The sequence below is a fragment of the Clinocottus analis genome, unplaced genomic scaffold (genome assembly GCF_023055335.1).
Source record: "Clinocottus analis isolate CAN_PGR_092001 unplaced genomic scaffold, fCliAna1.0.p SCAF_15, whole genome shotgun sequence".
Classification (NCBI taxonomy): Eukaryota; Metazoa; Chordata; class Actinopteri; order Perciformes; family Cottidae; genus Clinocottus; species Clinocottus analis.
Genome location: NW_027175876.1, coordinates 8,414,519 through 8,442,000, shown reverse-complemented (window position 1 = coordinate 8,442,000; position 27,482 = coordinate 8,414,519). Strand labels below are relative to the sequence as shown.

General features: G+C 39.7%; 2 protein-coding genes across 2 annotated transcripts; one reads left to right on the top strand and one right to left on the bottom strand.

Annotated features, from left to right (window-relative positions):
- Positions 1-6,921: 6,921 nt before the first annotated feature.
- Positions 6,922-16,840, top strand: si:dkey-12h9.6 (macoilin). The gene is made up of 11 exons (XM_068577392.1): positions 6,922-7,150; positions 8,600-8,741; positions 8,845-8,971; positions 9,393-9,516; positions 9,796-9,974; positions 10,956-11,418; positions 11,517-11,675; positions 12,367-12,537; positions 13,198-13,324; positions 14,069-14,243; positions 14,359-16,840. Exons 1-11 carry the CDS (start codon positions 7,074-7,076, stop codon positions 14,547-14,549), a joined length of 1,935 nt encoding a protein of 644 aa, XP_068433493.1. The 5' UTR covers positions 6,922-7,073; the 3' UTR covers positions 14,550-16,840.
- Positions 16,841-17,588: 748 nt separating this feature from the next.
- On the bottom strand, positions 17,589-26,753 carry nrbp1 (nuclear receptor binding protein 1). The gene is made up of 18 exons (XM_068576525.1): positions 26,215-26,753; positions 25,687-25,945; positions 25,475-25,597; positions 24,542-24,643; positions 24,354-24,443; positions 24,171-24,211; positions 23,797-23,891; positions 23,555-23,638; positions 23,366-23,424; positions 23,078-23,176; positions 22,835-22,967; positions 22,159-22,249; positions 21,726-21,776; positions 21,325-21,460; positions 20,900-20,953; positions 20,706-20,769; positions 19,652-19,707; positions 17,589-19,534 (listed from the first exon to the last, which is right to left on the bottom strand). Exons 2-18 carry the CDS (start codon positions 25,915-25,917, stop codon positions 19,439-19,441), a joined length of 1,605 nt encoding a protein of 534 aa, XP_068432626.1. The 5' UTR covers positions 25,918-25,945; positions 26,215-26,753; the 3' UTR covers positions 17,589-19,438.
- Between the last annotated feature and the right edge of the window lie 729 nt (positions 26,754-27,482).

Sequence of the window (27,482 nt, the reverse complement as noted above, 5' to 3'; positions counted from 1 at the left end):
TTGTTTCTTGGCTCTTGAGTCAGAGGAAATCCATGACAGATTACTTTTGCTCTGCACCTCCGCCAAATCCACTCTGCCAAATGTGTTCTCCTTCCTCTGTGTGAGTTTACATCTTACATAAAGTCAAAGGGCACCTGCTTGCAGGCGGTGTTTATCCAGAACAGAGCCGTGCCCAAGTAAATTTCCTTTCTCATCTCTGGTTTAATACTTCACCCGATGTATCCTGTTCCATAATCAGCAGAGGGACACAATTCAAAGATTAGCATCTTTTATTGGCACTGACTGATGAATCAGAGCCTATGTGGAGATGTATTATAGAGATGTGTATATTTATAGGTGCTTTTATAATCTGAGACGGGCAATCGCAGGTGGTAGCACACGTAGCAGACGCTTGATTGTTTTTGCAGCCCCACGTCACTGTCACTGAAGTACAGTTATTATAGTTGGCTGCAGAAAACAGAGAGAAAGGAGAATGAATATATATATATATATATATATACATATATATATATATATATATATATATATATATATATATATATATATATATATATATATATATATATATATATATATATATAAAGGAAACTGGATGAATTACAACAACAAAAAAACTTTCCTACATTACATTTCATTTAGCTGACTCTTTTATGAAAAGCTACTTACAATAAGTGCATTCAACCAGAACAACAAAGATTTAAGAAAGTATGATTTTCTTTTGTACATTTGTGGACTGCACTTACTGAGGTTTAACTCATCTAGTTATACCTTGAATGTTGTAATAGGAATTTCTTATTCTCATGAGTTTCTTGTATTCTTTTATATAGGTTAATTGATACATAACTCAGGCCTGCATTGTGAGGCTTGTGCTTTATGCAGCTGTCTAAATAGCATACATCCTGTTCTCCTGTCGTGTGTGAATAAGTACTTAATATGTTTACATGTTCCACATGTATGGATGTATCTGTATCTCTTGTGACCACCCCTGTAGACCGTCTTCATAACGCTGTGCTATATTCAATCTGTAGTGCTCACTTACACACTCTGAGTAACTCAGCCTCTTCTTGTAAGAATAAATACTTTAAAGATATGTTTTGGCTTTCTTGATATTCCTCATTTCATCTTAAAAAGACTTAACACGGGAAAGGTACATTTTGCCATCACAATGTAGTTATTGTCATTTTATATTAACATTTGTGCTCTTTGACCTCGTAATGTGATGTCAATTAGTCCTGCAGCGCTACTCTGACTACAATGGATAATAAGTCTTTGATTTTATTGCATCATCTTTGGCATTTTGTAGTGATTTACTGACAAAAAGCAAAACTAAAATGTTTAAAGGGTAACCCATTCAGGTAACACTTTGCTTTATCCCTGCTAAAAAGCATGAATAAGCAGTATGTACATGTTTAAAAAGGGTTTATAAAACATTTCACCTTCGTAAAGTGTTTTCCAAAACCAAACGTTCCCCTTACTGTACAGATCGTTGAGGCAGTTGTTGGGGCAGTCACCAGGAGGGTGCTGCTTTGCAGTGAGTGTTCCTGATGTTTCCGCTGTAATGTAGGCCAAAGCATCAAATATTTACCGTAACAGAAATAGACACTCGCACTGGATATCAGCCCCAACATGTCACAGATATGATCTGGGAACGCATTATTTATAAGTTAACAAATTAGTTGTGTTTATTGCACAAGATCTGTTTTTTTTCTTCTTCTTACATTCACTTTTGTAATTCAAAATGTTTTCAACATAATGTTTATTACATAAGTAGCAAGAGCGTAGTCTGAAATGTACTGAAAGCTCATTTTCAAACACAATAAAGTTAAACTTAATCATTATTTAAATGAAGTCTGTTCACTTAAGATGTAAAATAAATGTACTACACGTTCCTGTATATTATACAATTTTGTTCTTGTATTTTTAATAGCATTGTCTCATATGGCATTTAAAATAAAAAAGCAGTTTTTTAATGATCTATGTTTCTAATGTTTGGTCGCTTCCCTTCCAATCCTCCAGTCTGATCATCGGCGCAAGACCCGTACACAATATATTTACCTCTATTTGATTTGACCCCACTACCGCAGAAAATCACATAATAAACTGCCACATAAAACCTGCCATGATATCTTAGTTACAATCCAAGGACTTGTTGCTGTTTCTTCCATTAGACATCGTAGATGTCGAGGTCAGTGAACTATAAGTAATGTAATTTGTCTGGGTGTCAGTGTAATGTCACATGATCGTCTAAAATTATGTTTCCGATTACTTCAAGCTCTGATAAGAATAAAACCCTTGACAGACATCATTTAAATGATGTGCTTCATGTGTGAAGTATAGTTTTTAATAAACACACATCAGTTCTCTGTGAATTAGAGGGCTGCAGTTCATGCAGGTGTAGGCCCACTTCTGAGTCTTGCATGTAACCTCGCTGGTCCAGCTGTGTTGGGAGCAGAGGACAGATCTGCCGTTACCACATGGAGATCACCACAGTGGATACAGAAAACCTCCCAAGCGCTGTGTGCTTGTCTGTAAATTATTTGATCTTTTACTAACACGCTGCACAAGGGAGCATGTGTGATTTCAAATCAAGCACTAATAGGCTGGATCAAGTGATGATGCATGCTCAGAATAGTGATCAGTGAAGCACATTATGCTTTTCATCCGTCCATTTATTCATTATCAGCCGCTTATCCGGTGGTCTCGGTGGCAGCCGGCCCAGCAGGCCGTCCCAGGCTTCCCTCTCACCCGCAACACTTTCCAGCTCATTCTGGGGGATCCCGAGGTTTTCTCAGGCAAACTGGGAGATATTATCCCTCCAGCGTGTCCTGGGTCTCCCCCGGGGTTTTCAACCAGTTGGACGTGCCTGAAAACCTATTATGTAAATTAGATGCCCAAACCACCTCAGCTGACTCCTTTCGACTTACAGGAGTAGCGGCTCAACTCCAAGCTCCCTCTTGATGTCCGATCTCCTTACTCTATCTCTAAGGCTGAGCCCGGCCCACCCTACGGAGGAAACTCTTTTCGGCCGCTTGTATCCGCGACCTCGTTCTTTCGATCACTACCCAGAGTTCATACAAAGCTCCTACTGCAGGCGTACAGAGACCGGATGACCCATTGCAAAGAGTCTGGCCCCCATTACTCCCGCAGCAGCCCCCACAAAAACCCCTGAGGTACCCGGTCAACAGCCTTCTTCAAGTTAACAAAGCACATGTAGACTGATTAGGCAAACTCCCAGGACCCTAGTGTTGCGAGAGTAAAGAGCTGCACCACTGTTCCACTGTTCCACGACCAGGACAAAATCCCCACTGCTCGTCTTGAATCTGACATAATTTTCCCCGGGAAGCTGAGAAGTGGGATACCTCGATAGTTTGAGCAGACTCTCCAGTCCCCCTTCTTGAAGATGGGAACCACCACCCCGGTCTGCCAGACCATGGGCACTGTTCCCGACCTCCATGTGACATTGAAAAGGCGTGTCAGCCAAGACAGACCAACGATGTCCAGCGCCTCCAGGATCTCAGGGCAGATGTCATTCACACCCGGCACCTCGCCACCAAGGCGCTTCTTGGCTACTTTAGTGGTCATAGTGGCTGAGTCAGCAGTTTCAGTGAAGCACATTATACTTTTGAGATTATAGAATCGTGCATTATCAGGATTTTACTTTGTTCACCATGTTGCCAGCAGTAGGCTGTACACTTCCTCTCAGTTTGTTTGTTTGTTCACAATCTCACTCCAGACTGTGAATGTTCCTCAATAATCACATTTTAAACAAAAAAACACAAGATTTTATGAAGTGTGAATGTGTATGATTATGACTCTATATTATACTACTACTACTACTACTACTACTACTGCTACTAACATAAAGGAATACACACTCAATATAACCTTCTAGCAGAGTGAACATTTTCATAAACAATGCCGAGGTGCTAGAAACCTGAAGAGGCTTGAAGGCGCACAGATGAAAAGAGAGAAAGCGTATACGCATCCAGATGTCAAGGATTGCTCACCTCTGACAGACACAGGTGTCAGTTATATTTCCACACAGACATGTGACAAATAAACACACTCAAGGGCCTTGTTTTGTTTTTTCTTTGGTTTCTTGCAGCCTGAATCTTGCATTGTTCCTTCTTTTTACTTTTCCGCTTTGGATCAGGAGAAACACAATGTTGTCCCTCTACGTACTGAACGACACTGTATACAGATTGGTGTCAACAACCCAGAATATGTTGTGTGCGGATGGCTTAATTTCAAGTCCAAAAGAGAGAAAAAAGGTTTGTGATGTGATTGGCAGACTATCTGGGGATAGCAATGTGCTTTCCTATGCTGTGACAAGTTACAGTTACAACCTAATGATTTAAATAAGGCCATTGAAGTGTTTTGTACTGGGAAGTTGTTTCGCCTAAAAAGCTTATCCGCTGACAATGGCATCATGTGATGTAACCTGAAGTTGTAATTGGTTAGGCCTCTAAAATTGGCGCTCCTCCTGTAAGCCTGTGAAACACTCTGGGGAGAAAAAATTACAGCGTGTAGGAATTTACTACTCTTTGTGGGCAGGAAGGCCGGCCAGAGTTGATTGGTTCTTCAAGGATTGGGAAAAAAATATATAAGTATAAGTATACAAATGTATGAATTACATTAAATACAGCAGGTAAAAATATGTATTGAACACGTTGGCATTTTTCTCAGTAAACATATTTCCAAAGGTATTGACATTTACACCAGATGTCGGTAACAACCCGAGTAATCCATCTATACAAAACAAAATGAAGTTATGTGCAATAAAGTTGAATGACACAGGAACAAAGTATTGAACCCACTCACTGAAATGTATTGAATACTTGGTACAAAAGCCGTTGTTGGTAATGTTAGCTTCTAGACGCCTCTTGTATGAAGAAACTAGTTACTAGCGTTACTCAGGTGTGAGTTTGGCCCATTCTTCCAAATTAGAAGACTGTTTGTTTGGAAGAATGAGTCAAAATTATTACACACAAAGCTGTCATTTATATGGATGGATTACTTGGGTCGTTACCGACATCTGGTGTCAATCTGGTGCAAGAAGAGGCTCAGTTGCAGAGCCACAACGATTCTGTAAAAGTGAGCGCTGAAGATTGAATATCACACAACGCTATGAAGACACTTTACAGGAGCAATATTCTGCTTTGACATTTACAAACAACGGAGTACTCATCAGCGTTGCCACAAGACATATAGATACATACGTGTATCCTGCAAAGAGGGCTTTGTCAGCTTCCATACAGCCTCACATGTTTTTTTTAGCACAAGTCTTTTATTCATCAACAGGAGAAGTTGTGCTACTTGGACAGTTGCTGCATAAACCACGGGTCTCACAATGCAGTCCTTGATAGTTTCACTCAATAACAAACTTATTTACCAGTTGACCTATATAAGAATAGAAGATACTCATAAGAATTAAAAAACCCTATTACAATATAGAGAACTATTTATTTATTTAATTTTTCATTCACTTTTTATATTTGCACAGTCATTTTCTCATTCTTTTAGAGATTTATTATTTTATGTGTATGACTCCGTGCCCGCACACCTCAACCAGTGACAACACACTTTTTGTCATCATGGACTTTTGCTTTTTATTATATGTGTACAAAGTGTTATTTGTACTTTTTTAAAAAGGTCTGAATACCTTTTTCCCAAATAATGAGAAGCAATGGCAAAACATTATCATAATCCTTACTGGGGATGATTCATTCATTTCATACATTTTCATCATTGCTCTCAATGTTACAAACAGTTCCCAGAACAATTAGAAGAAAGATGAATAAAAAATACAATCCGTACAGCGAAAAAACAACAAAGATGAACAAACATGTAAACAATTAACTATGGTAAAAAAAATTAAAAAAATTCAATAATGCCTATATAAGTATATACATAAAAAGCATCAATAATCAACCACAAACAATGTTGATATTAAAGTCAATCTGTTTTTGTAAATTGTAAACAGCAATTAATGGTGCAAACAGAGCTGAAATAGATATTCAATTTATATTCAGCTGCTATCCCTGCAGTGTCTTCAATTCCCCCCTCAATAAAGGTTTTATTATTTTGGGAGTTTTCCTTATCTGTATCAAGAGTCTACAGATATTGATATGCTGTACAGATTGTAAGGCTCCTTGAGGCAAATTTGTGATATTGAAATCGACTTGCCCTGATACATTGTCTGTGATTCTAAATGTGGGGTCCAGGAACGACCCTAATCTAAAGCTGAAATAGTTCAAAGAACATGCATATTATTTAAAATACCGTGGTCAGAATTAGTGTTTTATTAAGAGTGAAACATGTGCATGTATATATATATATATATATATATATATATATATATATATATATATATATATATATATATATATATATATATATATATAGTACACATAGCTACTTGGATTTATATTTGACAATGAAGATGAAGATATGTTTTTTATTTTTTTTTTATTTAAACCTTTATTTAACCAGGAAAGTCCCATTGAGATTAAACAATCTCTTTTTTGAGGGAGACCCGGCCAAGACAGGCAGCAGCATAAACACACATAGTTACAGACAGAAAACATAGAACAAGACAAGTTAAAACAGTCAATTTAAGAACATTTATTTTAGGGAACCTGCCTCTATGTACTTGTTAAATATTTATTCCAACTAAATAATATTTAATTTGTTGTACAGTGTTCGTTTTATTGTTACATTTACTGTAAGAAGATGTGTTGTGATTTTTACATTGTGTATTTGTAAAGCTCTTTGCAACATTACTGTTACTATTATTACAATCACCATCACTGCAATAGTACAATATACAATTTAAAAACAGTGTGTTGTTCTGCTCCCCTCCTGCGATGAACACTTGTAGGTACAACACCCACTGCGCATGCGCAGAGCCGTCGGGAGACTGGACATGTTGCCAGACATCATCACAGGTTGAGCTGAACATCTTCCTCCACAACGAGGGATCTTCTTCATTTCACGGTGCCCGTTTTTTCCCATCTCCGCTGCCGCGGCCGCGGTGTAGCAGCAGACAGCGCGGAGGGAGACGAAGCCATACGATGAAGAAACGTTACGTGGACGCGAGCAGGCTACGGAAGATGAAGAAGATGAAAATAACGGAGAGGCTGTCTGAAAGGTAGCTACTATTAGCGCCGCGAGCCGCGTCGCCTGGCGGAGGCTACTGCTTTTGTTGTGGCGCCTCGTCTTTGTGTAGATTTCAGCCGTCGTCGTCATGCTCACCTGTCCGCCTCGCGCGCCCACGGTCCCCTCTCTTCGTCTCGTGTCTCGCGCGCGACGTGAGCCCGGTCCGCGGCGGTGTGGTCCGCTGTTCCCGCGGCTGGAGCTGCGCAGACAGACAGGCGTGTGGAAATGTTGTGCGACTTACTTCCCCCTCCGATATTTTGTTTTCTGAAAGGCAGAAAGCAGCAGCCGTGCAAGTTGACGTCGGCCTGCTTTCTGCGCCGTCTCGTGCGTCCCAAGCCCAGACGAGAGGACGTGTTCAATGGACGCGTTGGGTTTTCATCTGCTTTATTTCCCTTTTTAGGCGACAGGAAAGCAGCAACTTTTGCGCACAAAAAAATAAATAAATGAATTTTAAAACGTCCAGATAAGAGAAAGACTGCCTCGAGAGAAAGAAACCACTTTTTTTTATTTATTTGAATTTTATATATGAGCAATTCAGCAACTAAAAACAGATAAGCCTCAGCTTAACACTGCCTTCTTTTGTTGTCATGAATTTGTATTCGAGTATCCTGCTCCGTTTATTCTGGTATTCTTGCTGTATTTGGTACATACATACATTAAAAACTAATGAAATATTTTATAAAGTGATCGCGAACTTGATTTATAATTTATGACGCTTTAGTGCTCCATATCTCACCCTCCTTACTCTCAAAGAAGAACCTGCACATTGTTTGATACATTACCATAATATTGGTCGTTATAGTGAAAATAGCAGTGAGATTAATTAAAATCAACCAATTTTTAACTTGAATGAAGAACTGAAGATGTGTCGTCCTCCTTTTGTCCCTCTCTCTTTTCGATAGGTCATAGCTTGTTATTGTTGCATATTTAGTATTTTGCTGATAGTAAATTATCAGTCAGTTACATTCAAATACATTTCACATCAGTAACATTAAAAGGGGAACATTTAAAACTACTTCCATGTGCCATCGGATGCTGTGTTGCTCCCTCTCTCCTCCCAGATGAAATATTGCCATGGTTACCAAACAAAGAAGGGGTGATGAGATCCTCCGGGCGAGCAGAACAAAGGAGGAAACCACGGCTCCTGCTCGGCCTGATGAAATGAATGAGGGAGCAGTCATTGTTCTGTACTGCCTCTACTTAAAAGCACGGACTGCAATTTTAAGATGCAGCTGCTCAATTATAGGTTTAACAACATGTATTCGATTTGTCTCGTTTTGGCTTTCGTGTGTTTAATGTTTTGACTGAAGAGACTTTGTTTGCTAGAATCAGAGCCGAGAACACTCGTTTATTTCACATGTATCCTGTGGCACACATCCGCCTGCGGATGCTTTATATATAATAATGACAACAGTAATGGACTTCATCTGTCTATTTGCAGTGCATACACCTTCCTGAAGTTCATGATGATGTGGACGCTGGTGCTGCTCGCAGATTTCATGCTCGAATTCAGACTGGAGTACTTGTGGCCGTGCTGGCTCTTCTTCGGGAGTGTGTACACCACTTTCCACTGCCACGGGCTGGTGAGAACCCCGACTGTGAAATTTAATATTGTGTGTGAAGACAATCATGTTCCACAGAGTGAATCCAGTGCATTTTACTGAAATTCATGGTTTTGTTTTGCAGGTTATTTGTGTTGTTTTTGTCTGTGCTGCCTTCACTCTGGACATCTTTTGTTTAATCTTTGTGCCTTTGCACTGGCTGTTCTTTGTGGCAAGCACCTATGTGTTATTCAATTACATATGGCATACAGGTGAGTAGTTAGGTTTGTTATGTTTTTTTTAACACAGACTACAAAATATACTCAACTTTATTACTAGCATAAATAATCAAGCTTTGTATATTGTAAATATAGAACTTTTATAATAAATTATTCACAATATGATTTCATTATTATTAGGGATTTTGATTGTGCAATACCTTATATGTTATATATTTTTCTTATACTATTAGTATCTATAGCACTTGTATTCTTAATTCTTAATTTTAATCCAAATGTTTACCTTTAGTTTTAGGTTGTTATAATTCTGTGTGGAAGGAGAACCTAGCAAAATAAACCTTTCATTTTACCCTTTCATCGTTAATTTTGCATATGACAATACAAATATCTATCTTGATTTGATAAGGTACTCTTTCCATCTCTTCACATCTGATTATTTCATATTTGTTTGCAGAGAAAGGCATCTGTATATCGACGGTGTCCCTGTGGATTCTGCTTGTGTACACGGAGGCTTCACTTCGACTCAAAGACCTTAAAACCTCTCATGCCAACCTGTCTCATTTCTTTGCTGCACACTGGTATGTTCATTTAACGTACGTTTTGAGCAATTCATAATTAAAATGTCTTACATAACATTAATTGCAAGTTGTGATAAAAAAAAAGCATCAGTACTAAACTTGATGTTTAATAAAGGAGTAAATTAACTTTTAACAAAATAAATATCATTATCTTTAAATAAATAAAACTAAAATTAGATTCATCATTAATAATAGAAATCTGTTCACCAAGATGTGTTTTTATCATTTGAATGTCTTCACATATTTTAACTTTGTCTTCCCCTTTGTGTTGACATTCAGCATTGGATATCCTGTCGTGTATTTGGGGTTTGATGCCACCTGCTACTTCACCAACATCTTCAAGCTGCGCATACAGAAAGCTGTTCAGAGTGAGAACGACTTCCACATGCACCTCCTGCAGCATTCGCTCCCTCCAGGCCTGCAGGTTTACCCCAAGACGGCCACAGATGGCAGCAGCAGTAAGTTAGCTGCAACATCTATTAATACACACTTACGTATCTAATTTATGAGATCAGAGGTTTGGCACTCTTTTGTTTGTGTGTTTACTAAAAGTAACCACTCAGTCCTAAACTGTTCATTCCAAATGATTAGTGGGAATGACCTGCCAGAAACCGGGTCACAAGAACAACAATTATACATGGGAAAATGTCAATTTTGTATTATTCCTTTAGTAAAATCCATGAGAATTTCTACAACTATATTCATACAACCACATTTCCTTCACAAACTCCTCAGGCAATAAGAGCTGTCAAGATCCCTGCAGAGAGTGAGGCAACTTCTAAAGAGGAAGTCCTCATTTTCAGCAAATGAGGGAATTCTTACATAATACAGTAACTCCGTTTTCCCCCTTTTTTTTCTAAAAGTGAAAATACTGCAAATTGCACACAAAAAAATACTGAAGCAAATACTGCAAATGGACATTCACAGTTTATTTTCCAAAATTCAAGTGTCTGCAAGGGTGTCGTGGATCTGTGAGCCACCATAACACGTGGACTGCTGCCTATTTTCATACTTTCTATGTCTTCACGCCAGCAACAGCAAGGCTTTGTGTTTTTGGGTTGTCCGGGTGCTTCTCTTGCATGTGAGAAATGCCTTCAGAGAATACCTTCAAATCTGGCACAAAGGTCCACTTCCAGGTTGAACTGATTAAGATTTGGTGTTCAAAAGTCACTGTGTCATTGGCCAAACCTCAAGAATTGATCATTGGTATTAATTTCAAACAAATGTCTAATTGGACCAAATGATGAGGTGATGACATTAGGAAAGTCATGGATGTGAAATGCAACTTGACTGGTTCGTGGAGGCAGTAATTGTAGTTTATATACTATTAAAAGTCAGTTCAAGAAGGAGCACAAACAATGCACCAAACGTTCTAATATCCCAACAGCAAAACTGAGCTCATATCTGATGGATGCTATTGTTTCTCTTTGTCCCTGCAGGCTCCAAATGGAAGATGAAGCCCGAGTCGACTCAGTATCAATGTCAGAACGGCACTGTAGTGGCCCATGATGAGGTGCACACTGTGGACTGCCTCCAGATTCGCAGTGAGGAGAGAATGACAGAGAAGGGATCACAGGAGATGAGGCCAGCTGAATCAAACCGGCGGCCGTTATCATCCAAACCTGGCGAGTCCAGAGATCTGCTCCACTCTGGGCCAGGAGGACAAGACTCCTGTGCTAGCCCCGAAAATCTACCTCAAGATGAACAAGGAAGCAAAGCCACGCGGGCGGCTAAAGGCTCCTCGCCAAAAGCCCGCAGAAGCAGCACAAACACCCCTTCACCACCTGCAGGAAGGACTGAGAAGAAGCAGAGATCCAGCTCAAAAACATACTGCCTCAACCAAGACACGACAGAGAAGAATGCCACAGCAGCTCAGAGTCACCACGCTGAGCAGATGACCAAGTATGCCACCGTTAGCTTCCATTCAGTTTCGAAGTTATGCAGAAGAAGAGGAAATTGGAGCGAGACAATCTCTTTCTTTCCCTGTACTTGTCTTTCAGGCTGGAGCAGGAGCTGAGGAGGCTGAAGGGCGAGCTGCAGGTGAGCAGGCAGAGCGAGCAGGAGCTGCAAAGTCACATCTGCAACTTGACTAACAGCGAGAGGAGCCTGAGACCCGAGGTTTCCCTGCTCAGACAGTCAAATATGCTGCTCCAGAGCAAGTGAGTCATCCACCAGATCCACTGCTGAAAGTGTCTTTGGCTCCCCCTGTGGGCTGTTTTACACACTACATCGGTCTATAAATACAAAGTAAAGCGGGGATGAATGTATGCAGAACGGCATGGTTGTCCGTGTGAAAGCAAACCTTTTGTGAGCTGATGTTTTAATCCTAAAACATATTAGTGGATCTCTTTTTGAGTCATATTTCATGTTGAGAGATTGTGGCTAATAATTCTCATCTATGTTTTGTTTTGGAGCTACCAATACACAATCAATCAGACCCCATGACTCAATGTGATGAGCATGATTTGATCATGCTATTTAATTTCCGGTGTATTTGGTGTATTTCTTTTGTAAAGCAAATTGAGAACTGAAAAACAATGCTCTAAAAATCAACTTTGTTCTGCAGTCCATCCGCTCACAGGTGAATTCATATCAACACATTAACCGCATCAAACCCACGTCCCGCATCCAGAGGCTTAAATGTTGCATTAGATGAGGATGCGATGCACAGCTGTGGTCAGCGACATCACTCATAAGACATGCTCCAGTTTTTAAAGCATGGCGCTCTCCAGCAACTACAAGGATTCTGTCTGTTTCAGAGATGCTGTGAAGTTAATCTCAAACAAGTCTATCTGGATGTGGTCCTATTTCTGGTATTATGTAAAGAGAAGATTATTGCTTTTCCTTCAGGATTCTGTGTCTGACTAAAACCAAGCAAAGGGACAAACAGAGCAGCGCGATGCTGGAGAAGAAGACCAGAGCAGAGACGGAGGCCAGACTCTCAGTAGAGAGACAGTTAGCTGAGCTGCAGGCTCAGAAACTGGAGGAAGCAGCCATCACAGCACGGAGTCTCACAAACAGGTAAATAACAGCAATTAAACATTTCAAATTCATTGTTATTGAAGTGGCTTTTCGCCCAGGAAGTAAAGCCGGATCTGCATTTGTATGCTACTAAGTACAGTACAGCCATGGCCAAAAATTTGAGGAAAAAACTTTGAATTATTCTTATTTGCTTTTTTGCCAAGAGGAAGATGAGTGTTTTCAGCATGAAGGTGGAGCCAGCAGCTGATTAGCTTAATTTATGCTCCTAGTCTTTGTGCTAAGCTAATTGTAACTATAGCCTTTTATTGAAAATATAGATATGACAGTGGCATCGGCGGGGTTGGGAGGTTACTCTGAAAATATATTTTGATACAATTACTAGTAACGAGTACTAATAGGATTTCTCCCTTTCATCTGTAACTGTAACAGAATACAGGAACCATTTCATTTTAACAGCTACTCCCCAAGCCTGGGTATCAACTGTCTCATCTAAATCTTGGCAAAAAAAGTGTATTTTCTAAAATGTTGCACTATTCCTTTAATGCACACATTACATTTACTTTGAATTGTGGTGTAATATAATACTCTTTTCTAACCATGCAAATGAAATGTTATGTTTCTTTCTGTGTAAACTGGTCTTCATTTCCAGTAGTTTCCCTCTACTACTGCTCAAAACTGTTATTTCTTCTCCAACACCAGGCAGGAACACTGTGAAACCCAAATGTTAAGGAAAAGAGTTAAAGATCTAGAGACAGAGTACAAACAACTACAGCTGGAGTGTCAAGTGAAAGAGAGTCGTGTGCTAGATCTAGAGAATGATTTTGAGGTATCTTTTTACACTATTTGGGAATGAGCTTGTGAGTTTAAATGTCTGTGGTCCAGTACTTGGTTGTCCTCAGTTTGGTCATGTAGTTGTTTTGCTGTTTGAGTTCTGATTTGTTTGTCTGTAATTCTTTGTGTTTGTAAAATCTATTAGAAAACTGAACTGTTCATGGAGACCATTTAGTGTTTTATTCATTTGTTTTATTTTGGCCTGCAGTCAACATATTGCACTTTGTCATCATAACAGTTTGCAGTAATATCGTATGGTTGTGTTGTTGTCTCTACATCAGGTGTGTACATTGTTGTACTGTTTGGTAATTGATTTAATTTGCACACTCTCCATGAAGCATGCTGAAACAAAAGCCTGGTCGTTCATAAAAACATTGCACTGCTTTAATAAAGTTTAAAAGTACAGGTCACCTCCTTCAAAATGTTAAAAGTCAATGTTAACACCCCTCAGCGTATGTAAGATCGAGTACAATACAATGTGCAGCTTTCATGTTTTTTGAATGGCTGGCCAATTCATCATGGAAGTTATTTTCTCTCTGTGCTGCATTGGTTTCCTAAGTCAGTGAGCCCGAACTCGTCTTTAAGAAGACGAGCAAAACACAGCAACACCCTCGCTATGAAAACAATAAGAACTTAGGAAACCAAAGCATGTAATCCCTCAGGTGGTCATGGCACACGGTCGATTGATCTTTGGACATTTTCCTCGTGTTCTTACTGTCAATGTGTTTCTTGAATTCAGGCTCTGGGAAAGTACCGCTGCGTGGAGAACGAGACAGACATGCTGCTGTCCACTCTGTCGGCCATGCAGGAGAAGGCTCAACATCTGGAGTACAACCTGAGCGCGGAGACTCGCATCAAACTGGACCTGTTCTCAGCTCTGGGAGACGCCCGCCGACAGCTGGAGATCGCTCAAGGTGCCCAACTCTCTTTGTGTCCTTGTGCAACTGCATTTATGCGTCGTTAGTGCCTGTGGATCTCTACGTCCCGCAGTAGCCACACACTCATGGTTTACCTTTGCTTGTCCGGTAGATAAAGTGGTGAGGCAGGACCGGGAGATCAAGGAGATGAAGCAGAAGATTGCAGAGGTGATGGCCGTCAGTCCTGCAGTATCCTACATGGCTCCTCGGCCTCCGGTGCCGCAGTATCTCACCAAGTTACTCAACTCTGAGCGCTACATGCTGAATCCACGAGCGCTGATGTACCAGTGTCTGAAGAAGTGAAGGACGCCATCGCCTTTTTCTGATCCTCAGACCCCCTCGATGATAAAACATTGGGGAAAGGGGCTCATGGATTTTTATTACAGAGCTAAGTGACACCATGAAGTCATCTCCTTTGAGCCATGAGTGGAACCAGAATGAACCACCACAAGTCGAATGCCTTTTGCTGCACTGCTCGTGCTAGCTTTACATTGGGTGTTTCACTCCAAAATAGGAAATCTGATATGCAGAGCTGCTGTAGGCACAGGTTTTATGTCAAGAAACTGCATAAACCATCAAGTTGGGATGCAACAGAGAAAAGCACAACCTTTCTTCAAATTCAGACCCTGAAGATTTCGTCTAAATGGATGATTTCTGGAAATGGAAGTTCAAAATGTACAAGTGGATGAATCCCACTAATTACTGCCTGCAAAAGACCGACTAACTCTGTACAATATATTTTCTTGGCATGACAGTAGAACTTCACACATTATTTATGTTGTTATCAAAAGTATTATTCTTACAACGTTTAAAGATTTTAGGGACTTTAATGGCCTTTGTTTAAATTATACAGAAGGGTTTTGTTCTGTAGGAATATTGACAAATATTTAAAAGAACATGGTATCATTTTTTAAATCTTGTTCATTCTTTTGAGTCAAATGATTTTTAGTATTAATCAGAACAAAAATATCTCATAAGTATGGAAGCCTACTTCTGGCATGATGAAAAAAGAAAGATCCTCCAAGTCATCATAATGAGAAACTCTCACAATAGTGACATAGCAGTGACACTGACAATGGACAAGTTAAATATGACTATTAAAAGAAGATGTTCATACTCATGCTTTTATGAACTGGTGTAAATTACACCAACACATTTAAAAGTATTGATTTAAAAAAAGAAACACTAACATGGAGTTTATCAATAATCCAGAATAATTTAGCATTGGTTACCCATCTCTACACAATAATTGTGTCGTCAACATCTAAAATTGTGACAGCCAGGATCTTTTTTTTTCAGGCCAGTTGTTGGACTTGTGTTCTCCATTACTGGCAGCAACGGGCTTCCATAAATAAGCCTTTTTTTCCAGCAGACAGTTTGACTTAAACTCACAATAATGTCGATACCTGTGCTTTTCGAGTCAAAATGTCTTTCATGAGAAAAAAAACGTCCTTAAATTTATTCGGCTAGTTTCTGGTCATGCTGCGACAGTTAGTTGTGTTAACGACCTCCTTTTTAATTTGGGGGCCAAAATAGACCATTATTTGATCAAATACAAATATAAGGTTCAAACAATATTCTATTTACAAACATAAAACATTGAAACATGAATATAAATATGAACTGACACTACTAAACAGGGGGAAAGTATGTCGGTGCCTGTAAATAATGGATTACGATTATTTGAATTGTGCGGAAATTAAGATCAAATTTACAGTATAAAATCTAAAATGCGTTTTGGAAGGAGACCCTTCAGAGTTGCAGACACGTAGGTCTAACGAGGTCATTATCGTGTGAGGTTTCCTGGCAGCAAACAACGTGCAGTGATGTCTAATTGTTGGAGTGGGAAGAAGATGCAGTACAAGAAGCTCACACTCAGCCGCAATTATGTCTCTTTGTTTGAACCAACAGCTCACGGTTACATGTGGCAGCTCTCGGCTCCACAACGCAAACCTCTGCAGGAGAAAAAGTGGGACAAAAATGAACTGAAAGGTTTGTTTGCCAGAACTGGACTTCATATACGAGTTAAAGCGGATTTGTGAATAACAAAGAACGGTGTTGACCAAACGTGGTTCATGAATTTAATTATTGTGCCTAAATACATTACTTTCAAACTGGGAAGTAAAACACAAATTTAATGTGAAAGAGTAATGTGTTTGAATTGAAGTGCTATGTACTGTTTTTGTAGATTGTTTTTTTGTTTTTACTCACGTTGTACAAAATTGAAAAGACCCATGATGCAGCTGAAAAACACTCATGAACTGGATGTCGCCATTTTGGTAGCTTTTTATTTAGAGTGTGTTTCTAGGGTGTTTTATATCAAAAATATTTTTTAGTCTTGCTGTACCTTTTATTATACTGCTGTAATTTTGTACAGCAATGTGTTTGTCAGCATGAAATGTGTTTTATTCAACTGTTATTCGAGCACACATTGTGACTTTAAGTATGTACATGAATTTACTTGTACAAGGGCTACAGTTTCTTAACATTTTAAACAAATGAAATGAAATCAAGCAGTGATGCTCGGAAGGGAGAGGTCATGCTCCTGATACACCAGGATGGGTTTTTTTGTATAAATAATTTAATCAATTGAATGTTGTCTCAATTGGTTTCTGCGTGGACATTATTTTACTTTTAGAACATAAGTTACTACAAATATTAGTAACTTCAGACACCGATTTTAACTTTTTCTGCAAGGAGTCAAACATTCTAAAGCTTGTGGTCGAAAGAGTTGATCTATAAACTTTATATCTGAAGTAAACCGATAAACACACGTGACTGTGTGGTATGAAAAGATACCAACAGTCTGAACCGCATTACAATCTGAAACTAAAATGAAGAGTGAAAGGCAGCAAATTGTACTTTAATTTATGTAACGACTGTTCAAGGCAGAGCCTTCAAATCACATGACGCTGGATAGTTTAATAAATAATAATGCAAGATATTTTAATTTTTATATTTTTAGAACCAAATCTGAAGTTGAAATTTAACTACCAGTATCATTTCTCTGTCAGGTAAATGTAGTACTCCATCATTTTTATCTAAAGTAGGAGTGGGAAGAAGATGCAGTACAAGAAGCTCACACTCAGCCGCAATTATGTCTCTTTGTTTGAACCAACAGCTCACGGTTACATGTGGCAGCTCTCGGCTCCACAACGCAAACCTCTGCAGGAGAAAAAGTGGGACAAAAATGAACTGAAAGGTTTGTTTGCCAGAACTGGACTTCATATATGAGTTAAAGCGGATTTGTGAATAACAAAGAACGGTGTTGACCAAACGTGGTTCATGAATTTAATTGTGTAAATACTTCAACCAACATTGTACATAATTGAAAAGACCCACGCAGCTGAAAAACACTTTTTATTTAGCGTGTTCATATCAACAATATTGTTCAGTCTCGCTGTACCTGTACTATACAGCTGTCATCTTGTACAGCAATGTGTTTGTTGTCAGCATGACGTGTTTTATTCAAATTATTTGAGCACATTGTGACTTTAAGTATGTACATGGATTTACTTGTACAAAGGCTACAGTTTGAACAAAAAAAAAATGGTAGGGAACCACTACATTTATGAACATAAAGCATAACTTTGCTCTTCAGTCTTTCATCTTAATCATGAAAATTGACACTAAACCAAAACCTGAAGTGTAAATATTTATTTCAGGAAGTGAAAAAGGGGATAAATGCAATGCAGAAACAGCACTGTGTCCAGTCTACAGTGCACAAGATGGTTACAAGCATGCCAGGCAGTTTCACACTTGTATCTTGAAGTATCTACACACCGGTCAAAGTTTAGTGTCACAGCATAGAGGAGACTCCATCACTGACTTTTTTTTATGATGCCATTTCCATTTTACCTACGTAAAGAAGCCAGAGGCCACAGGACATTTCCAACAGGATATAAACGTGTACAGCAGTGCAAACTAACAGAGTTCCCCAAACAGTTAACAGAGAAGAGGTGCCTGAGCCAAGAACTATATGGCAGGGGCAACGTTTTAGCTCTGGTGTCACACAGAATACCTCAGGCATCAAGAAAACAAATGAGTCAGTGACACGATCTAAATGTTGACAGGCCTGAGCCGACAAAACTTCCTCTGCATGATTAATTACGCAACTCTTTCAGCATTGCTGTTTAAATGAGAAAGGAACTAACTTCAGACGCAAGCGTGCTGCATGCATCGGTTTCCATTTAGACATAGAAAAGCATACATGCATTCAAACCAGATTGTGTGCTTAAAGATGAAACCATCGTCACATAAATTTAACCAACCTCTCCTGTGTAAAGTGTCCCGGAAAGACAAGTTTGTCTTATTCTCGTACGAATCAATTAGAGCTGCAAGGGGCTTAAGCTGCAGCCGTTGAACCACAGTCATGTAATACGGCCTCAATTTGTAGCAAAAATAATGATTCAAAGAAAATGTAGCAAAATAAAAGCATACATTCAAACAACCACCGGCCTCGGTGCTGGAAGTGAATTACAGAAGAAAAAAAACACAAATAGTTTGTTTTATATTTTAGCTACAGTTCTTCAAATTGTGTTGCAGCTGCATATTCCATGACTACTTTGAATAATTACAGAATTTTTAAGTAAAAGTGACGTATTACGAGCTTGATGCATTCCAGAGTCTTCGAAAACCGATACAAGAGAGGAAGATGCCCCATTCGCTGCTGAAGAGAAAGTCTAGGACCAGACAAGACCATACAACACTATATTACATACACTTCAGTATGCCAGGACAACAACTTTTTTTTTATACAGACAACTATTGAACAGCTTGAAGTAAAAATGTTTAAAATACAGTTTTAATACTGACTTAAGGAAAATACTGCTGACATCCAGTCTAATGTAGCTTACCTCTTTCTTCACTACTAAAGAAATAAGTGCCAAAAAAGTGAAAACATGTGTATTTGCCTTTAAGTTTCAACTAGGATTTCTTCTTTAAAAAGGAGAAGCAAATGGCTGTATTGAGTGGAAGAAAAAAAGAAAAGAAAAAAAAAGGATTGAAAGCGGCAGCCACTTAGTGGCAGCTTTTCCCACCAGAAGATACGACCAGCTGCAGAGGATCTGCAACCACACCAAGGCTTCCTCCTCCGTCCTCACAAAGCTTTCCTGCAACCCAGAGGTGGAGCAATAAGCTAGTCCGGTTGTAGAGGACGAGGAGGGCTGACTGAAGGCCGAGCGAGTCCTCCGCTACGAGGAAACAGTCACCGGATTGAGAGAACCGTTCCGGCTGTAGAACTTTGAAAAGGCCTCTTCAAGAACGGACGCAAGCCGTGGTTGGTCGCCCTGCAATGTAGAGACAATAAGGTTAGACATATCTGAGACATGGTTATGTTACTACTCGCTTTCAGCGTTCAGGTCAGCAGGGTGATGATGATGATGATGATGAAGAACTCCACTTGCCTCACTGATGAATCCTAGCTGAACAAGCTCCACTGCCAGCTCGTGCACGTTCTCATCTGAACAGAAATACAAGCAGTCAGAACCAACGGAGGCAAATTTAAAGATACATAGACCTTTTTTTAACATCATGAGTATCATCAACTATCAAATAGTGTGCCTTTAAAGTATTTAAGTATCTCACTGAGGTGATTAAGCAGCAATGTAGAAGTTTGACCATGAGAGTTGCCGTCAAGCAAAGCTTAAAAAAAACATTTCCCATGTTGTATGTTTTACCAGCTTTAAGTGTTCAATCAACCGTTTTTTTGATGACTCCAAAAGATGCAACAACGGAAATGCAGAGATATCACTAAATTGTCTGTCTATTTGTTAACAGCATTACTAGGAGCGCTCATGGAAAACAAATTAAGACAGACAATTTCCCTCTGCACTGCCTTCTACATGTGTCATGATAAAATACACACTTTTACAGTCTGTGGCTATAAAAAAAGGTGAAGATGAAGCTTCATTTGTTTTTACAAGAATGTGGATCTTTCAGATCAAATTGAGTAGTTTGCATATTGCACATTATATTGTGCGTCTGGTCTTGACTCTTGTTTTAACTTGGTCTAAACCTTTTAAAGTCTTGGTCTCACTGTCTCCATAGACTCTGGTTCTGGTCATGACTTGGTGTCGTTTTTGTGGTCTTGACCACACAGCACATATCAGCATGAACACAAGTGCAATCCACGAGCGAATGACGTCATATTCAAGAAAGCCACCAGACGGGTTCTTCTACCTTTGTTTCAAAAAGTTAAAGTGCATGTGATTACTAAAACTGAGGGGGACAGAACGCTGTGGTGATCTCGAGGTGAATGTTCTAACGAGGATCCACAACGTCGAGAGTTTGGTGGTTTGACACCTTTGTTGTACGTTATCCTTCCATCTCTCTCTCTCTCTCTCCACTCAGCACCATCACTCCAGTTTGAACCATGGTGATGATGTGGTGATTATGACAGAGTGAGAGTATCGGGGAAGAAAAGGTAAATGAATGTGTGTACACAACAAAGATACTCACTTGGTAACAAATCACAGCTTAAGTGCCTGTTCAATTTATCCTCAAGCTTCAACAACAAGGTCAGCTGAAAGCAGAATTAATTAATTAATTTCAAAAAGGTCTTGAAAAACATAAATCACTTTCATATATAAAATATAGTTATTAAAGGGTATAAACAGTTCATCACTCATCAGACAGGCAGAATTGAAGCTTACATGATGCTTGCTTCCCTCATCAACAGGCTCAATATTGCACTGCATCTGAAGGACCTGTGACAGAAGATATGTAGAATGCTTAATATGGGACGCACAGAAAATGCAAAAACTAAATGCAAATAATTTAACACTTAGAAAAAAGTTGCATACAACATAATGTTGTTTTGGTCAAGTTGTCATCCTGCACATAATGCAGACCTTCACCTCTACCATCACCCCAGAACAGAATTTGGGTATGATTCAAGTACAGAAGTATTGGCAGAAAACCAGCTTTTTATTAATTAATAATATATATTATTTTCAAAATATTCGATCGTTGCAACCCTCGCAAACAGTTTTTGTAATAGTATTTTAGTGAATTGATAGTTTAAGTTACTTGTTCATAATTTGCCAGACGTCTTATTTCTCTGCATGTCAGCTCTTACCTTCCTGGTCTCGAGCTCTGCAGGTTCAGGGGTCGGGGTTTTTACTGACGGGGGCACTATGGGCGACTTCACTGCCTCCTGCTGAGGCTGTTGTGGACACGGTACGCCAAACGCAGTTAGAGGATAGATCCCATTCCTATTGCGGCAACGGAAAAGAAAATGCCTATTGTCAAGATGATTGCAAGTGATTTTATGATGTGCAGTCCATGAAGGTTTTGCTGACAATGCATGTCTATTATCATGTGCATATGATGCCCCACTTTAAGCTTTGCATTTATTCAACTGCAATATTACGATAACAATTTATCAATTCAGGCATCAATCCGTTGTTTCAGTCGATGGTGAGCAACTCTCATTTCATTGTCCTCACATAATCTTACATCTGAGCCAAAACTTCTTACCTGACATCTTCCAGGAACTTGTCCAGCTCAAGGGCAGGGAACTGAGAGAGCCTGAAGCAGAAGAAAAACGCATTACTGATGCTGAATAGTCAACCAAACAGGACTCAAGTGACTAAATCTTCATTCAATTAAAAAGAAAAACAAAATTTTCATTTCTCCAACCTGGAACGAGTCAGTTCAGGTGTTGCAGTATATAATTGTCATGCAAACTTTATGACCAGAAAAGCACAATATCTAATTTTAGATCAGAAAATAATCACAAACGCAGACAATACACGTCTGCAATATGAAATACTTACATTTGTAATATTATATTAGTTTAAGTGTGATGATGTGAAGACAGAAAAACACAGGAACCCTTCCATCCTCAGGTTCTTCATCAAATGATCTCAACACGAGTTAGTCAGCGTTATGTGGATTTACTCCGACTTACTTCATCTGAACTCCGTCCTTGACCTCAACAATCACCAAGTTAGGGTCCATGTTCTTTGTCATCTCTTCTAAAGCATTTTCTGGAATCATATCTACAGACAAACGGAGAGGACAGCAATCAGATACGAGCATTCACCCTTGATGAACATTTTTTAATTTCAAGGCTTCCCTGTGAACTCGTGGCCCTCCGTGACACCTTGCACACACCTAAATGATACCCATAGCTGCCAGTGGCTCCTTACATGACTCCGGTTGGTCCATGAACTGGCTTTACGAACACAAACACATTACCGTACCTGAAGCCCAAGATTGATTTTCATGTGATCCCGCAATTCTTGCATAATCTTGTGACATTGCGAGAATCCAGCTGCCCTGCACCCCTTGCTGAAACTACATGAAGTATGTCCAGCAGGTGAGAACAGGTCGGACAGAATATCTCTCTTTTAGGACAAGACTATAGTAAGATTAACAATTTGATTTGTTTTAAATGAAGGAATGACTATTCGAAATGATAAAAATCATAACCCATCCCTCATTTAAACTGATTTTGGGGGCGGGGTTAAAATTATTTATTACGGTCAATTCTGGTAATTTAAGCAATAAAAATGTTTAAAAAAAAAAAAAAAAAGAAAATTATACTTATAAAATCTGTTGCATGTTTGTGTACTTTAACTCACGTTGGTGGCTGACGATGCAGTGTGCAGCCAGCAGCTTGAGTAAGGGCACCTCAAACAAGGCCTGGTGAAACAACAGCTCCTTAGCTGTGGGTCGTTTACTGGGGTCGACCTCCAGACACTTCTGGATGAATTCCTGCGAAAGCATGGGGTAAAAAACAAAACATCCGGTTATGGATTTCTCATTCAAATAGCCATAGTCAGCCATACAGGCATCAAATGCTTGCCTATCCCTCGCTCACTAACCCGTTGCAATGGGTCCTCTAGGAACTGAATGGCACTGTTTATGGCTTCTTGGGACACATAAGACGAATCTCCATTACTCTGGATTTCCAACACGGCCATCTGATGAAGTCATCAGACAAAGTAGGGGGTTGATTGGAAACGATTCATATTTATATTCACGCTTTTGTGAACAATGCATTGATATCAACGCCATCAGCACAATATCAATCAAGCACAGTACCCATAAACGAAAAAAAATGTGATTATGTTGTCACCAACTGCTCGGAGCAGAACAAGGTAACCTCTCACCTCTAAGGCGCACATTCCAAAGGAATAGATATCCACTGCTGTGGTAACATTGGCAACAGCTGGAAGCAGAAATAAGATTATCAATATCCAGAAACTCTGCCGCACATCGCAATGATACATCTCGGACAAATTACAGGATCTTTTCATTTTTTCCAATTATGTGAGTGAGACCAAAGAACAAGATCTTACCTCCATATTCTGGAGCAAAGAAGTGAAGACTCTTTTGTTCTTCCCGGCAGGTTTTCACATGGTTATTGATGGTGTCTGGAGCAACTGAAATAGAGTGGAAAAGCCTTAATAATAACACTAATACACCAAGTACAAAAATAACAGAAATGGTAACTGTAGTATGGAAAAATTAGGCAAAAGAGGGACGTAACACTGTCTTCGTCTGATCTTCTGACATAACTGTTGTTTTAAATTATGTCTACCTGAGCCAATCTTGATGAGGCCGTTGTGCTGGATGAAGATGGTGTCACAGGTTAAGTTGCCATGAATGATGGGAGGTCCACATGAGTGCAGGTAGCTGGAGACAAGAGAACGACGGTAAAGTCAATGAAACAATGACTGCCACACCAGGGAACAAACAACCTTTTGTTTGCAATTGGTGAATTCTAAAATGTAGTAATCAATTTCAGGGCAAATACGATTTTCTTATCAAATTGAATGGACCTATGTAACGTAGCAGATTACCAACATTTGTAGCAAAAACATTTTTTATTCGGACTAAATTGGGCCAAAGCTCAATATGATAATGTATTCTTTAAAACAAAGTAGCTGACAGCATGTTTTTTGTTCTACTTACCTGAGAGCAGAGAGTATTTGTGTGCACCAGCGCTTCCAGGCCTGTCAGAAAAAAAAGCCAATACAAAAAATAAGTTAAAAACTAAAAAGACTAAACAGGTTTCTTTTAGCTACTGTTCTAGACTTGTCAGCCTCATTACTAAATTTAAAAATCTGCTTATAAGTTACAGCAGAGCTTTCACACCTTTTCATTCATGGTCTTGTGGTTTTTCTTGGTCTTTTTCAAAAACTGTTTTAGACTTCCTGAGGACATATACTCTGTGATGAATATGACCTGCAGACAAAAGAAATGCAACCAGATCAATATATAAAAGCCATTACTCTCAAGACTTTTTATATGATTTGATATAACAGCTATTAATGAGCTCCCACCCTCGCTCTGTTCTCTTTGACATCAGCCCAGTACTTGTGGAACTTCACAATGTTCAAATGCTCCAGCTGGATCAGATTGTCAAAAACTGCTTTGACTTTTTCCTGCGGGAAAAAAAAACGAGACAAGTTTTAATTCAAATGTAAATGCATACGAGAAGTGAATATTTGAACAGTAGCATATAACTGTATGTCTATCTTTCATCTATGTTGTCACATTTAAGTTGTATTTACTTTTTTAATGCAATAAAGTTTTCGGTCAAATGAGCTCATTTTGTTTGAATAACATTCATTATTATTATTATTATTATTATTATTATTAATGGTCTGGACTTCTATTGGCCAGCAGCTCAGACAGACTCGTACGTTCAAGGTCAAATGAAAAATCCCAGTCGTAAATGAGTGCCTATAAATAGCAGCTCTGGGTCTTGTTCTTTACTCCATACTGACCATGAGCCTTCTAATTTATAACTAAATGCATTTTAAAAGGCTTGAATAAACTGAGAACATATGCATATTAATCTGAAACAATGCCTGTTGCACTAAATGGTCGCTAACAAACCTTTGAAAAGAAATTTGAAAAGAAATCAACATAACTGGATCTGATGCCATTTCTGCAACAAACATTATAAATGGGGAAAAAAGCAACAACTTAAAATACCAAGCAGCTTATGAAAACTGGAGCCTTAAATCTGACCTCTTCTAGCCTGCTTTCTCCTTCAACTTTCTAAAACTTGTTTCTGCAACTATTCCGGAACAGCGTGTACTTTGCTACGGTGCTGGCAGCAACACGTCTGACCACTTTAATTCCTTGCAGGTATAAACCCTTGTCCTCTTGCCTACATGATCATTATGATACACGTTTCGTTAACACTTTAGTGCACTTAACTGCTTCAGACACAACTCACGACATCAACCTAGCATTGCACTACCTACCTCCTGAAGTTTGAAATTCTTCCTTTCTGAGAACATGACCTCGTTCCACACCACTTCAACTCCTTCCTCTGTGTCCATGGCCAAGTAAGCATTATCGATCCCAGGGACGTTGCGCTGATTCACCTTCAGGAAGAAAACAAAATAATGCATCAGGCTTCATTTATACATTCGTAAAGGTAAACGTGACCTCTGTTCAGACATATATTCTATACCTCTTCTCTGCGTTTCTGCCAGCGTCCACACGGGCTTTCCTCCAAAATCTCTGACTCATCCTCACTCTCCTCCTCCTCATCCTCCGTGGCAGCAGTAGCTGCAGGCTGGGTCACCATCGACACAGGGGGAGACACCGATGACACTGCTTGACCCGTGGGTGCAGCTGCAATGGACTCAGCCTTCACTTCCTGGGCAGTGTCTGAGGCCTGCTTGTTCTCGCCCTCAGACATCTTCTTGGTGGTCAGGCCCAACAGCCAGCTGCGAGACACACAAGAGATGCCAAACACAACATCAGCGCCATAGTATCAAATTAGCGAACTTCTAAGAGGGGATAATATATAACGTGCATTAATTAATTAATGAATACATTTCAAAACTAGCTTGACAGCGATGGTGTAAACTTGGGGAAGCAGCTAGCTGAAACAGTTGAGGAAGTTCAATAAGCCGTTGACACATTGCAAAAGTTAAAGCTAGCTAAATTTGCTCTGTATAGGAAAGTCCACAACAAGCCCTAAAGGAGCACATACGTTTCAAACACGCGAGGTGTGACGATGCCAGCTCCAGTTTAGCAGAAGATCAGTCCTAGCGTCGTGTTTTGTTAGCTTTGTGAGCTAAAAATCATCCGCTCCTCCGCAGAGTCGCAGCCAGCGTCGCGCCGCCGCTAGCTCCTTGGATAAGGTGCGTTATACCTCCACTGGGCGCGTGACACCGTCCACGGCCGTTGCTTCCGACCAGTTAACCTTACAAGTGTCGCTCGCTGTTTGTTTTGAGGCAGCAAGCTAGCCAGCTAGCTGTTTTCGTCAGCCTTCCGCTACTTCTCAAGACTCCGGCTAGTGTAGCCAATTAGCCACCGCTAACGTGAGAGTAACGTCAAACTACACGATATCGCAACGGTGCCGGTCCTAGACGCTTTCTCCAAATAATGACGTCACCGCAGCTCACTGATACTCGACAGAAGAAACAAAAGAGAGGTTAATGATGGCATCAACTTTATAAATCCTCGAACCACAGCGGTTGCGTGTCTTGAAGGCTAGCTTGATATTTAGCCAAATATGATGGCGACAACTGCCAGATGCACATCGAGCTCTGTGCGCCGATGTGGTTGCCAAATAGAGTTTGCTACATCCCCCTTCTGCAGCGCTCTAATCGCTGCAGCAAATAGTTACGATATTGCGACATAAAGTATCTGCAAGCTTCGCTAGATGCCACGGACCTCCAGGGGCAGGTTAACTTGAAATAAAAAAACACTATAAGGCTCACTAAACCGACCCTTCATACTCAGTGGTGGAGGAAGTGCTGAAGTTTAGTACTTAAGTGGTGGAGGAAGTGCTGAAGTTTAGTACTTAAATAAAAGTACGAGTACCCAGAAAAATAAAAGTAAAAGTACTACATCAACAATCCTGCTTAAGTAAAAGTAAAAATACGTACCTTTACATTCACTTTACGTATTAAAAGTATAAGTACTCACGCAATGTTGTCGAGAGGTCCTTACATCCTGGTTTATACTAAATCAACATTGCATGTTTCCGTCAAACCTGGCAACCCTGGGCTCAGCAGCCCTCCTCTCTGACCTGGGCCTGGACTGACAGAGGACTCTGACCAACAGAAGACTGACCGATGATGAAGGGTCGGTTTAGTGAGCCACAACAGACCATTGAAGGAAGTTAGTTGCTGGGCGTTTGTTTTACTGCTAGGTGTCAATAAATCTGATATTATAAGCGTTGAACAGAGGTATGGATTAACTGTAATTCAGTTAATCACGTGGCTCTTGTGTTGTGCATTAAAACATAACATA

Excerpts from the sequence above, each read along its gene's own strand:
- nrbp1 (XM_068576525.1), bottom strand. The coding sequence starts at position 25,917 with ATGTCTGAGGGCGAGAACAAGCAGGCCTCAGACACTGCCCAGGAAGTG. Across the intron at positions 21,461-21,725 it reads AAGTTCCTGGAAGATGTCAG|GAATGGGATCTATCCTCTAA; the intron begins GTAAGAAGTTTT and ends TTGCCGCAATAG. Across the intron at positions 20,954-21,324 it reads CAGAGCTCGAGACCAGGAAG|GTCCTTCAGATGCAGTGCAA; the intron begins GTAAGAGCTGAC and ends CTTCTGTCACAG.
- si:dkey-12h9.6 (XM_068577392.1), top strand. The coding sequence starts at position 7,074 with ATGAAGAAACGTTACGTGGACGCGAGCAGGCTACGGAAGATGAAGAAG. Across the intron at positions 9,975-10,955 it reads GGCCACAGATGGCAGCAGCA|GCTCCAAATGGAAGATGAAG; the intron begins GTAAGTTAGCTG and ends TTGTCCCTGCAG. Across the intron at positions 11,676-12,366 it reads AATATGCTGCTCCAGAGCAA|GATTCTGTGTCTGACTAAAA; the intron begins GTGAGTCATCCA and ends CTTTTCCTTCAG.